This window comes from Mytilus californianus, unplaced genomic scaffold (assembly GCF_021869535.1).
Source record: "Mytilus californianus isolate M0D057914Y unplaced genomic scaffold, xbMytCali1.0.p SCAF_2, whole genome shotgun sequence".
Classification (NCBI taxonomy): Eukaryota; Metazoa; Mollusca; class Bivalvia; order Mytilida; family Mytilidae; genus Mytilus; species Mytilus californianus.
In genome coordinates, this window is record NW_026262668.1 from 109,027,167 (window position 1) to 109,041,861 (window position 14,695).

At 32.2% G+C, this 14,695-nt stretch overlaps 1 protein-coding gene across 1 annotated transcript; it reads right to left on the reverse strand.

Moving 5' to 3' along the window:
* Positions 1-957: 957 nt before the first annotated feature.
* On the reverse strand, positions 958-14,635 carry LOC127727752 (DBH-like monooxygenase protein 1 homolog). Its single transcript, XM_052234868.1, has 12 exons — positions 14,617-14,635; positions 13,699-13,868; positions 12,699-12,845; positions 11,206-11,379; positions 10,318-10,401; positions 9,894-10,064; positions 9,074-9,176; positions 6,642-6,808; positions 5,505-5,696; positions 4,921-4,980; positions 2,985-3,260; positions 958-1,430 (listed from the first exon to the last, which is right to left on the reverse strand). The coding sequence occupies exons 1-12, from the start codon at positions 14,633-14,635 to the stop codon at positions 1,353-1,355; spliced, it is 1,641 nt and encodes a 546-aa protein (XP_052090828.1). The 3' UTR covers positions 958-1,352.
* Between the last annotated feature and the right edge of the window lie 60 nt (positions 14,636-14,695).

Consider the following 14,695-nt stretch of genomic DNA (forward strand, 5'->3'; position numbering starts at 1 on the left):
AAGAACATCAGTTGTTCGACCTGTTAGTCAAATGCGTTTTGTTAAAATATGCTTTTTCACTTTTTGGTCTTTTGGAAAATGTTGTTTGTGCTGTATTTAGACCCCTCTACCAAGAAATTTGTTTTGCATGCACACGTATAAAAATTGCGGTTTTTATTCAACGCAATAATAGGTTTGAACGTTGTTTTCAATTTAGACTTGCATATATATACATACATATATATATATATGGATGTGTGTGTGTATGTGTGAATTTTCGCCTTCAACTTAAGAATGCAGAGGCAAAACCACAAAAGAATTTTGATCAAAGCGATTTTTTTAAAGGTTTAAGGCTTTTTGCACTGAGCATCTATCCTCATTTCTTAATTTATACCTCGATTGGTTTGGTAGCATCAATATCGGTTTTGTTTAGATTGGATAATCTATGGTTTATGTTTGAAATCGTATTTGTCCAAATTTCATTTGACTAAAACATTGAACAACTGGCACTTACCTTTGTTGTGATTTCTTTTTTTTTAACTTGAGACGAAATAGAAACTTAGTAAAGATGGAAATAACATAACTATAATGTAAAACCTCCAATCTTTCTTAGTGGCTTACATATTTATTTGAATAAGCTGTATTATCATGCGTTTCAAAGATGATTTGGATGGTGCATTCGTTTTGACTTTGCCATTCACCAGACAGTGATACCCTTGTCTCCTGTCTGGCATCTGAATAGGGAAAACACTTTCTTCGGATTTACAACTATGTCACTTTGTTTGCTTCAAAAATGCGTTACTATATCTGGTTGGACAAAAGACACTAATAGTAATAACAAACCAATATAGTATATAGTTTTTCTTAACGTTATTTATGCCCTATAAACCTCTTTCATTGGTAGCTTGTTTTCAGAAAATAAACTATAAAATGTTAGGTTTTCTGTAAATTTTATGTTTCATTATTTCTGTTTTTTTTATGCCCCCTCCGTCATCGGAGGGGGCATTAAGTGTTATCCCTGTCCGTCCGTAAGTACGTCCTAAACTGGTTTCAGTTCTCTAACTTAAGTTTGCCTAAACCAAATGTTATGAAACTTATAAAAATGCTTATTACCACAAAATACAGATAAAGTTCGAACTTTGGTGGCGTCAATTCTTTATTTTGTTTGATGTTGTATACAAATTTACTATTTAATATCTTCAAATTTTTCTTTTTGGCTTTCAAAGCAATAGGCATAAACTGATACATCGAACAATAAATTGATTGAATAGGGTTTTCCTCTTTTTCTTCCTTTTTTTTGGGGAAACGGTCTTTTTATATTAGTTAGTGAAATTAACCTTTATTTTGTATGAATTTATATGGAATTGTCAGTTTCAGCCCTGACGACAGATTGAAGTCGGAGGTTGATATGGAACACTTGGATCCGTAAGTTTCAGTGTCGTGGTTGTATACTACAAAAGAACGAAAACGTGTTTAGAATGTTTCCCAATACTATTCACTATATCTATAACTGGATGAATATTCTAAAACTCATGAACAATTACTACATTAGAATGAATTCAATAGAGAATAACAAATGTACTAAACACTCATCTATAATACTTAAATAACGAGGTTCAATTTGTTAGCCGGCATGGGGTAAAAACGACGAATCAAAGAATTCAACTTTATATATAACTAATAAAGGACAATGGTGTTGATTAAAAATTACATCATTCTAGACCCTTTTGTTTTCCACATAATTAATATTACCAATAATTAACAAGTTCCGGGTCGAATCCGATACCGATACCGATAGTATATGTTACCTGTTACTTATTACCTAATCTGCACGTTCCGCATCTGTCAGGAGCACCACCAAACGGTGTATTTGGGATTTGCTATATACACGGGTCATAATTACACATAAACTTCGTCATTATACAGGGTTGACACTACTAAGTTCATTCATTGCAACATTGTTTCCAGTTGTAGTATTTTAATCAGCATGACTTTATAAGATGACAGTACGAATACTAAAAATCCGGACTTAAAATAAGGCGTAGGTACAATAATAAGTTCCAGGTCGACGGGTTCAAACATAAATATTTTGAAAGCAGAGAAAACCGTGCATCTTATAATCAGCATGACTTTATCAGATGACAATACCAATACTAAAAATCGAGGCTAAAAACAAGGCTTATACATAATAAGATACTGTAATTCAGTCACGGACCCGCGATGTCGCGGGTGTGTTCTAGTATGTAATTAATATTCTCCAATTTACTGGCCAAATAGTGGGAACTACCCATCAGACTATCTGGTTTCCAAAAATTGGGGATAGATTTTCATAATCCTGACAGGGTACATGCATTTAACATATGGAAGTGATCTTGTTTTTATAGTGTGCTGTAGTCATTCTGTGCTGTACTGTATACGAACCTTATTCTTTTTGTTATATGTGTATTTGACCACGATAATGTATTTTTTTCCCCAACTTATGGTTTTGTATTGCCCCCTTGGTAATTTTCCCCCGTTTTCTTGGTCTGACCAACCTTTACATTTTGTTTATAACAAAATTTAGGCTAGTTAAGTCATTGGTCGTGACGTTTTGATTTGTTTATGATATAAAAAGAAGCCAATAGAGAAACATTCGTTTTCATTGCATTTTCAGAGTAAAAAAAATTGTGAAAATCGATTTGAAGGAAAAACATAAGACAACACACCATTTTAGAAAAGTAAACATATAAAGGTTAAGTTATGACCTTCAAATTGAAATATAATCCTAAATTAAACAGGGTTTTCTATCAATCTGAGACAGTTCACGATAGCAAATATTTGTAATTAAATGGAACCAAGAAATCTACGAAAATTGGTACGAATAATAAAAATTTCAGAGATAGGATGAAAAGGATTCTAGTTAGCATGGAACCTAGCATTTAATACAAACAGATGCAAGACTATATCAAATGTCAAATATGTTAATATGGTTAAAACTAATAGAAAGATAAATTAGTTTAACATACAACTGGTGAATGTTTCCAGCAGCAGGTACTTCGCAGGGTACTGTTGAGTACGTCTTGTTGGAATTTACTTCTAACTGAGTCATCTGTCCAATCATAAGTTTCCACTAGATTTGCCAATTCTTCAACTGAGCTTTGATCATCCCATGAAAACGATAGTAATGACGAATGACCAGGAATTGTATCATAAAGAAGAGACTGGGTTGTCATATACAATGGAAACCGGGGATAATAGTAGATAAACGAGAAACACATTTCGTTCGCAGTCGATAATCCTCCCTACAAAATAAAACCAAATGTGTATGAAAGATTTATTTCGTTCAACTAAAAAATTATTTCTTTAACACTTAAAACATCTACACTGTTCAAACAAATAAAGATGAAACTAACTTCCTGTATATGCATGTAGTATGAAAACATTTAGTTTGATGTAATCATCGTGCCTTAAATAAATCAATTTAATTTTTAATTTACATTATACAGTAAAACAGAATCACTGAAAATTGCATTTGAGCCCTCTCTTTCCTTTCTTCTATGTATTCGACATCTTACAAAACATTGCGCGTGTGTTTTTTACCGTGTCATACGTCAATCCTAGATTAGCATGCACAAAGGGAACACTATAGACAGTATGAAGTGAGTTAACTTCATACTTTGCAAGTAGCTTTATATTTGACTATAATGGTAAGAAAAAATAATTTAAATGACTTCTATGTTGCTATTGTCATTTTTTTTGTCCCCGCGCAACGCGTTGCGGGGGGACATAGAAATAGCGGGCGTCCGTTCGTTCGTCCGCCCTTCTGGTCTGGTTAGCGCTCTCACGTGTACAATTTTTGCCAGATTTTTATGAAACTTGTATCATGGGTTTATATCAGCAATGTCTTGGACGAATTTGAAAATCAGTGCCGATCAATTATTTTTAAAAGAGTTATGCCCCTTGGAAACAATAATTATATTGAAAATTGCCTTGTGAGCGCTCTCATGTGTTCAATTCTTGCCAGATTTTTAATAAATTTATAATATAGGTTTATATCAGCAATGTCTCGGACAAATTCGAAAATCAGTGCCGATCAATTATTTTAAGGAGTTATCCCCCTTGGAAATATTAATCATAACCGAAATCGCATTGCATTTGCTCTGCAGCCTTCATTTATGTAAGATATTTATAAAAAGATTTAAAGAACAAAAAAAAAAGTGTTTTTGGTTTTAGTTATTGCCCTTGTAGCTTGGATAGATAAAATATGTGCAACGCGGGGGACATTGGAACTCTGTTCTTTTAATTTTTTGTTTGTTTTGCTTTTTGCTGCTGCATTTAAGACGCACCCAATTTTGGTTGCTCCCTTGGTATCTTTCTATTGGTGTAAATGGTGCTCAAATGTTAGGGTTATCAGGATCCCGTGTTTTATCTGAATTTTCTTGATAGCGGTTGGTGAAGATAATGAATTTATTCAATCAACATTTTTGAGCAAAAACTAATATAGTTTGGCAAACATTTCATTGATCAAAATCATTACGGTTTACTTTGGAAATACTTTGCAAATCGTAGTATCAAATGAATTAAATGTCCTCCCAATGTAAATTACATGACATGTTTTTTTTTTACTTTTAGCATCTGGACAGTGGCTACATAGTTAGCAGAAGAGTGTTATCATATTGGGACAGCCATATATAAAATCAGCAGCAAAATAAGGGAAAATATGTTGTAACTTTGTAAAACACCAACCACATTTTACGAGAAAGATGTGGATTGATCAGTTTTGCGGGGCGCCAAATTGCCCATAGTGATGATAGCTTACTTATTACCACTTTATCTATGCCTTGAAGAACATTTTTTTCTGTATAAAAATACAAAATCACATTAAAGCTTCGAGTATACTGCATACCAACAGATGGTATGCGCATTACGTTTAATGTTTTATAAGCGTAGGGCGATACTTACATATGTAATATTGTTTCTTAAAGTAGAATCATATGTACAATCTACTCTGATGCTATCCCCCTGAAAAAAAGCGAATAGTAGAAACAATATTATACAAGATGGTTCTAAAAAATGAATGTTACGTGTAGCAGCTTTATTTGCCTTTAAAAGGGGTGACAGAAGCACATTTTTGTGATGCACTGAAGCACTTTATATTAATTATTTTTTTTAATTTTTGTTTGTTTGTGTGCAAAAGCGTTTACCGAAAAAATAGAGTATATGGTACGCACTTAAAATTCTATGATTTTTATGTGCTAATTGAAATGACGGAATCCTTATGGAACATCTATGTAATCTATGTTGTATAATTATTCAGCGATTATTGCTTAAAATAAAAAGGACAAACTACGATATTTGTCTTTTATACACCCACATATTGTAATTGTCGTAAATCTTGGTTTATTTGAATTTTGAACTATCATTATCGAACTTTCTTTATAGAATTTGACCAAAAGACTTTAAGAAAAAAGAAACGAAATTGGTTCTTTAATTACGGATTCTTGCTTCTAACATTTCAACTTCTCACTTACACAGCTTTCACATACCTTTCTCACCGGAACTTCTTTTTTGAAGAGCCTTGTTTCTTGGTAATCAAAGTCATAATGTTCATCTTCTGCAATAGGTTCCAGTTCGACATCATTTCTGAGATGTCTTGTTGTTATTCCCTTCCCTAGTAGATGGGCATGCTGCCATACTGCAAACAATTTTATTTCGTCTAGGGAAGCTTCAGTTAGACCCTATAATTTTCATCAACATAAAAAGTACTGAGGTTGCTTTTAATCGGAATGAGTTCTGTTAGATCTTAACTACTAGTAACAGATTTAATGTTGATTATAATCAACTGATATTTTTATAACTATTAGGTGTTTCAAGGTATATCATACGTCATTATCTTGCAGTCATATGCAGATGGAAAGTTTATTGAACGCAAAAAAGTACTTAAGTTTTTTCATTGACTTGCATTACTGTTTTGCTATCAAGGGGTCGATTCCACTGTTGTTCAGTGCATGATTCCAAGAATACCACAAAACTGTCCTGATAATAGTTTTAACAATACTTAAAAATGTTTAGTTGACAGAAATATATAAATAATCCAAGACTTTCTTACCAATATAAATGTTTTTTTTCTAAACTTTGTGAAGGGTATTTTAGGCTTAGTGCTTTTGAGTGTTTCATTATTTCAGATTTGTCAAAACATTGTCATAACGTGTTTAGAAGAGCAAAAATAAAAACAGTGGTTAGAGAAAGACCGAGTTAAACCATGTCAAAAGAAAAGATGAATAGACAAACAATAATCCACAAAACACTGTACACATAAGATTGAGAAACAAGAACCCCCCCCCCCCCCCCAAAAAAAAAAATGGGGTTGCTGTGGGGAACCTGTGTGTTCTAATGGGTTTATTACTTCCTGTTCCACTAGCGTCATCCGTCCTATTAACCGTAATACTACCAAATAAGTGTATGAAGGCGGCAAACTAAAGCACCACTGATTAGACAAAATAGAAATTAGGCTAGTTTGTTAATTTGCCTATGCACGAAGCAGTCTGATTAAAACCAGCCCCAAACGCAAGTGGATAGTGGGGGCTTGTTTTAATCAGACTGATGCACGAAGTCATTTTTTATTTATTTTCTCGGTTTCTTTAACCGCTCTACAAATTAGAAGATAACAATGAAATAAATACCTTTGATATACATTCCTTCGTGGCCTCTATTTGTACTTTGAATTCGTTATAGTGAGGTGGAATAATGTGCTGATGATTTTCCCTCATTCCAACCGTCAATAATCCTGCATCGTATTGACGTAAGTGTGACGTGTATGTGAACCTCATACCAGAGCTGTCCACAAGGTCTTAGAAACATTAAATTTTATAAATGGAAATTTCTTATACTATTTGAATTAAAATAAAACTATTACGCATAACTAAATAATTGGAATTTCACATTATATGACCTCGCAACATTTATCAAATATTGTTGTTAGAAGCAAATTTCACTTGAAAAACATCTTTCTCTTTATTTGATTTTTATTGATTCGTTTAGAATGGTGCATGTAAAGTTAAGAAAATAAATTTTACAACACTTCAAAAATAAAATTGACACATTCTGAAGCAATCGAGCTTAGATATTGTCAATTTTATCCGTTCTAGAAATCTCCCAAATGTCAATTAAGATTAAATTATACTTATACGTGAAAAAAAAATACTGTTGAACGATGTAAAAACCAATCTTATTGTTCCGACTTCGATCGACGCTTTCAAAAGAAATTAATAGAATAAATGGATTTCACGTCGCTTTTCAATTTTTTTCTTTATATTTTAGCAGCCGTAAAACTTTCTGAAATTCCGACCAAACATACATCACTCAGACATCTCAAAGGATTTAAAAGGGGTAAAGAACGATGGTAATAAAAACAGTTAAAAGATCAAAAATAAAGTTTTGTCTAGCGTCGACCAAGTCGAAAAAGCAAGACTTAGGCGTGCTGTTTCCGGCGGCGGCGTCAACAATGTATTAGTTTGTGATTAGGTCAGTTTATAGAGAACCACTAGTGGTACGTTAATGATATTTGGTATGCAATTATATTAGCATTGGCACATCTCATTTCCATGGAGATTATTTGTTCCCATCCCCTCAATCATGGTCTTTTAACTTTGGAACTTTTGCTAACTTTACATGTATAAGTATGTGATTAGGTCAGCTAAAGGGAAACATTGTGGTTGGTCAATGATATTAGGTATGCAGTTGTATAAGCATTGGCACTTTTCATCTCCATGGAGATTATCATGTTCCTGCCCCCTCAGTCATGGTCTATTGACTTTGAAAATTTTGCGTAGTTTACATGCATTAGTTTGTGATTAGGTCAGTTTAAGATTAGCGACTTATGTTATGGCAATGGTATTTGGTATGCAGTTTTCTAAGCATTGGAATTTCTCATTTCCATGGAGGTTATTTGGCCCTGCATCTTCAGTCATTGTTCATTGACTTTGAATGAAATGCATAGTTTACATGTTAAACATTGCTTTATTAGTTTCAACATTTGCATTATACCATCAAAATTACAAACCGCAAGACATATCTCTGTGTCAACCGTTTATTTTAAACATATATCTATACAAACTCTCACACAATGCCCGTTATTTATATCAATCCATCTCTCATCTTCTATAAAGACGGTACAGAATATTTCATAATACTCCGATTAATTTCGTATAGGGGATTCCCTTAATGAAACTTGTTTGTTTTTTAGAAAGGAAAAACATTTGTGACACACTGATTGACTAAGAGGGAGTTTCTTTTTGAGAGACGTAATGTCAAATATTCTAGTTATTGTCTTCTGTGAAATGTTTACTTTAAATAACCAAACAATAAATATGTTACGTTTATCATCAGGTCGGTCTAATAATACAACATTCTCACAGGGGAAAGGATAAATCCATACTCATACCTCGTCTCCAACTATGAAGCAACCATGACCTTTTTAAAAATTTAAAAAGACCATCAAGATACATTTTTATAATTTTTGTAATCAATAGACATGTTGATAATAACTATCAAAAGTTTTAACAATAAAGGACATAGCTGCTATTATTTACATTCGAATGAAATCTTTAGGCCTAGCCGTTTTCGTTTGTTTTCAATACACAAATAAGATAAATTTAACTAGTGAGGCCGAACGATACACAAGTATGAGGAAGCTGGACATATATATGGCATGTTAACTGAAAATAACCTAAATTGCGGGAATTTGTTTATGATAAATTGCTTGTTATACTAATCAAAGATAAGGCATGAAGCTGAAATTTAAAATGATATAAATAAACTGTGGCGCGTATCATCATATAAAACTTTTGATGCTCAGCATACGGTTTTGTACTCTAGACAAGCATCTAACTATTTAGAATACGTGCAAATACATATTCGTTATACGTTACAGTTATATTTTTTTTTAAATGGCCAAGTTTTTACATTTATCAGATTGCATTATGTGATTATTGTCAAAGTTGATAATAACAATAAGAATTCTGTATTAAATATAATTCACGAAAGGTCCACCCGGTCAGGTTATTTAAAAGACATCATGAACTTGTGAACATTCGACACATTATCTATAACTTACCCGTAACAGCCCCAGGATTATTATAATGAATTTCAATGACGTATGCATATTCTTTTTCATTTTCACCAATTGGTAAGCCAACATTTGGAGGAAAATGAAAAGGCTGAAAAAACAGAATATTTATGTGAAGTGTGACAAATGTATCAGTATGTTTTCATGAAAAATCTTTCGAATAAAATCAATCTAATGTATGTAAAATAAAGAAACTTTAAGAGTGTGTACCCTTTTCCATGTCTAGTGAACACGTGATATACAGTTCAAACAAATATCTAGATTTAACACAAGTACATTTCCTTGTACCAAGAGTAAGGCTGGTATAGGAGAAGAAGCTTTTATATACCCTGATTTTATAACTCACTCGTACGACGTGTTCAACTGATTGTGACTTTATATAAATTCGTAGGACGAGTAATATTTGAACAGTGTTTGATATCCTTGTCCGATCAATTCTTGATTTCAAAGAGGTAGATCGACAGACCAGGCTAACATAGAAGGCGATGGATTTTATTTTAAATATTATGGTTTTGACAAATCACTGTCCAAAGTTATGAACATAACCGGTTGTTGTTTGTATATTTAATTTTTTCGTTCAATTATATTTGATGGTGCTGGCATATTCTTTAGTTATCTCTGTTGAAGTTATTTACAATTTGCCTAGACCTAGATTGACTTAAGCACTAGGCCTGTGACACTTGTGTATAATGTTAAGGACATTGAATGAATGTTGGAACCTGAATGTGATTTATTTGGTTTTTTTTATGTCTGATTTTTTAAAGTGGTGATGATTGCTTTTTGGCCAGTATTATTTTAATTTTCTTACACCACTGCCAACAGCCCAACCGGCTACAACATTTCCACAAGGCATCATATCTACAGGAACAGTGTAACATTCAAAATTTCGTCCAATGTACTTCCTCGGATAATTATGGCACTTGTAAACATTCATGTGATGTACAAATGGTTCATGGCCTTTTTGTATAACAGCCTCAAACTGTTGATAAAAAATTAAATTGGTTAAAAGTATCAAACTTTAGATTTAATATACAACTACTTTTAGCAGTAAGTTAAAATGTATATAGTTTTTTTTTATCAGATAGCCATTAATTGTAAAAAAAAAAAAAAGCTTATTAAATTTGAAAAAAAAGGTTTTTGAAAAAGAATAATTGAAAATGATCTAATTAAATACCCCATCCCCTCCCTTATAATATTTCCGTTCCATAACAATGGAAATCGTTCGTGCTTACCTTTATCGTATGATGTTTCGTGGAAATATCCTCCAACGAATAAACTCTACATTGATATGTTGTACGTTTAGATGGTATATGAAACTGTTAAAACAAAATAGTTACTGTATGAATATGGATTGCCTACAAATAAATATAAAGATATAACACTAGAAAAAAAACGATAATGTCATAGTAGTAACTGGAGAGACGCAAGAAGTTGCTTCTGTTCATTGCAAGTTCCAATATGAGACGATCGATTTCTTTTTTAGTGATATTATAATCGTTAGTTGTGACGACAAAAATCCGTTATTACAGCCCTTGAATGTTTCAAAACAAAAGAGGGACGATAGATATCAGAGGGACAGTCAAACTCATAGATCGAAAACAAATTGACAACGCCATGGCCAAAAATAAAAAGACAAACAGACAAATAATAGTACAGATGACACAACATAGAAAATTAAAGACTAAGCAACACGAACCCCACCAAAAACTGGGGGTGATCTCAGGTGCTCCGGAAGGGTAAGCAGCTTAGACAACTTAGTATAACGCGTATGTAAAAGTCTTTACTCTTCTCTAAAAAATACATAGTTATAGTATTTTAAGAGTCTTTCACCTGCTTTGACTGCAAATGACAGTATTTGGTAAATGTAATTCTCAGGACTGATTCATTGTATTATTTACCATTGTTATTAGTATGATCAAGAGTTGTATATAAAATTTTTGTTCGCACTAATATAAAATAATTTGTAAATAATTTAACATAATATCCTGTAATAACATTATATTTTGTGATTAGTATATATTTTTGGACTTTTCGCGTCTGGAATAAAAATATGTTTTTCTTGTCTTAATGAAGGAGCATGTCCATAGCATATCATTAATCAAGTGATACTAATTACTTACTTGATGATGGACCAGATCTTTAGTCTGACTATCATTCGGAAGTTTATACTGTTTTGACGTCGATAATAATAACAGGCTTTTAGCGCCTCTTCTTGTTGCACCGTGCCAAGGCATATGAGTATCGTCGGTTGGATCGTCAGGGTGATACGCAAATATTATTCGCATTGTGTCATCCTACAATGTAATAATAAGAATATGAATATTATAGTTAATATTGATATTTTGATTTATCTTCTGCTCAACTGAAATAAAATCATAACAGCAATGGAGCTTTAGATTTGTATTTTAAATCTTTTAAATATATATTTTTCTAATCTGCACAAGTGTTTACTGTTATGTTATTATTGTTAAAGTCTCACACTTTACATTTCTAAACTTCTGTACAAAGGTTAAAGAATATACCAAATAAGACAGCATTAGTATACCGATGTTCAAACCATTTTTGATATGCAACTGAAAACAAATGAGGGAACGGGCATTATCAACTCGTTATATTGCATCTATCGAAAAATGTCGATTCAGTTATGTACTATATGAAACGAAATAATCTATTCCTGATGACATAGATAGCTAGTGTTATCGGTTAATTTGAACCCCATAGCACAGATATAGGTAGAACATGACAAATAATGACAATTTTAAAGCAAATTTCACCCTTAAACTTGGTTCACGAGTCAGTTGTGACGGTGTTGAAAGAAAGGGTTAAGTAACAAAAAGTAACTGTTGATTTTCCTTATTTGGGACAAGCATATGAAATTAGCAATTAATCGATATTACAGATAGCAAAGCTGCATGAAGCAGAGTAATGTTTCTAATATCAGTTTGACATTGATGGATATTTGTCTCATTAGCAAGTTTACCATATCTCCCTTTTTATAATTTATTCAAAGGTTTATCAAAGTATTTCAGAGTTTAATTATATTTTTCTGAAAATTATTTTTAAACATTTTTCCTTTTCTACGTCTTGGGTTGAAAAATTACTTCAGTAACCTTTTGGAGGCCATCATTAGTTGCATGAATTTTGGTCATTGATTGATATTTGATACCTTTCCAAGTTTACAACATCTACTTGCGTTTTATATTCGTTTTGAAGGTCTTCTGTTATGACTTTGTTGTTATCGTCCGTTTGACTAGGAAGTTATTTTTCGGATTTACATATTATAAAGATCTTGAGTAGCCATTCGCATGTCATACTTACGGTTGCAAACCTAATATTTCCACAAGTTAATGAACAGCTCGCGGTAAAATAATTATCTGAGAAAGTAAATATTGGACAGTTAACTTTGAAAAATGGATACAATAATGGATTAGGCAAATTCGTCAATTATTGAAGCTAAAAGAAATGCAAAATAGATTAACGAGTAATTTCTTATGATTTTTTTTAGTACTTTTTTTTTCAGAAATCAAAAGAAGAAACAAAGGTGATAACACATGGGAGACTTTCGAAAATCACGAAAGTGCAGGCACTGTTTTAAGACAGACAAAATACTTACAACAATATCAGTGTCATTGTCGTCACACGTATTCAATGGTCTTTGAAATTTAAGCACAGTTCCAAAATTATTCTCTTCCCCATGAAGAAGTGTCCAATCCTGTGAAATATCCTTTACTGGCTGGAAGTGACCGACAGTGTGACAGTCCTATTTAAAGCAATTAACGTATATATATTAGACTTTATGTGAATGTAAAAGGATATATGGAGTATCATACAGCAAACCATAGCACACACAACATTTTACATTTATACTGCATTAACGTTATATATCAACTAAAAGTGTAAATTCATTGTTGTCATATATTATTGCTGTGCTGTATTATTGTGGTTGCTTATTAGAAATTTCAGGTTTATTATTCAATTTGTCATAGTTTTACTTCATTTTTCAAATAACATATAGTTGTGGTTTAAATAAAAAATAAAGAATCTTCGTTTGCTGGTGTCCTGTTATTTACTGTTTGTTTAATGAAAGATTAAAAAAAAAGTCTTACAACGAATAATAGGAAGACATTACTCACTAGAATTTCATATACAATTTAATCAAAATATTTACTTCCGTATTCTTCCCTTTAAGGACAAATACAGTGGTAATTCATAAATCACAAAAAGTACCACACAGATTGACCTTAAGGCCATTTTTCAGTAAGTTGCTATAAAACCATGTTTAGTCCACCATTTTCTACATAAGGAAATGCCTGTACCAAGTCAGGAATATGACAGTTGTTTTCCATTCGTTTGATTTGTTTGAGCTTTTGATTTTGCCATTCGATAAGGGACTTTCCGTTTTGAATTTTCCTTGGAGTTAGGTATCTTTGTTAGTTTACTTTTTTGTCAACTGAGTTTTATTTCACCCATGAAGATCCTCCAGAAACCACCAAGAAAAAGAACATCATTCGATTTGTTTCATAATTTTCCTACTTTTGCAAACAAGAAATTAAATTATATGTTAAGGTCCGTTCAAAATATCCAAAATTCCGGATATGTATGATTATACTTACTGAAAAATGGGGAACTCCATCTTTCACCCAGCCAACAACAACATCAGAAGGGTACATTTTACCATTAGGAGAGAATCCAAAGCCAACATATCCTCTTGTTTTTACATGTACCTCGAAAGTTATATGTGTTTGGTTAAACTTCCAATAAACATGATAGTTCCCGAGATGATCTAAAATTTCATGCAAAAGGAAATGTTCTGACGGAATCTGTGCTAGATGCGGAATGGCATTTGCAATAAAAATAAAATTTAGAAAAAGTAGCAAGTGAGAAGTGATCTTCATATCTCTTACACATGCACTGTTTCAATTGTTACTTGCATATACAACAATATATATTGATAAGATAAGTCAAGGACATAATTCATAATACATCAATATAATGAACTTTCCTTATCTAAGTTCATTTATGCAACCTATCCTAAACGTTCGGTTTATTTGCTTCAATATCTATCAGTGTTGAGCGTTCATTCTAAAAGTATTAAAACAATGAAGAGTACACCGTTCTTACAGTAGTCAGTGTTATACTTTTTATTCAGTGTATAAAGATTGTTAATTTATACAAGTTTTAAAACACCCAAACAATGTTGACCACAAGCAATATTTTTATGATCGGTTAATGTCCCTTTTGGTTTCGTTCTCTAAACAGTGGAAATGTTTTCCTTCCTCTTATTTATTTTGGTATCGAGCTATCTCCGGAATCTTTCATAAAAAAAATGATTTAGTATATATATAAAAATGGGAGTTATACGGTTATCTAAATTAGATATACCACTTGATCGGTACCAATGATAACCGACTGTTTGTCTTGAGGTTATTATCTGTCCAATTACGAATTGCGCGGAACGGCTAATCACTAAAATTTGCTGTTTATTTAAGATTTTTCAAATTTCACTGATAACTTTACAACAACTTTAGTACCATCGACACTAGACTTCATTCTCTAATCCGACCATAATCCAGTTCATCGATACTGTTATTATTTTATGAATTAAGGATT

Coding starts and splice junctions, on each gene's coding strand:
- LOC127727752 (XM_052234868.1), bottom strand. Junction 10,065..10,317: donor CGAAACATCATACGATAAAG/GTAAGCACGAAC, acceptor TTTTATCAACAG/TTTGAGGCTGTTATACAAAA. Junction 1,431..2,984: donor GCTGGAAACATTCACCAGTT/GTATGTTAAACT, acceptor GTTCTTTTGTAG/TATACAACCACGACACTGAA.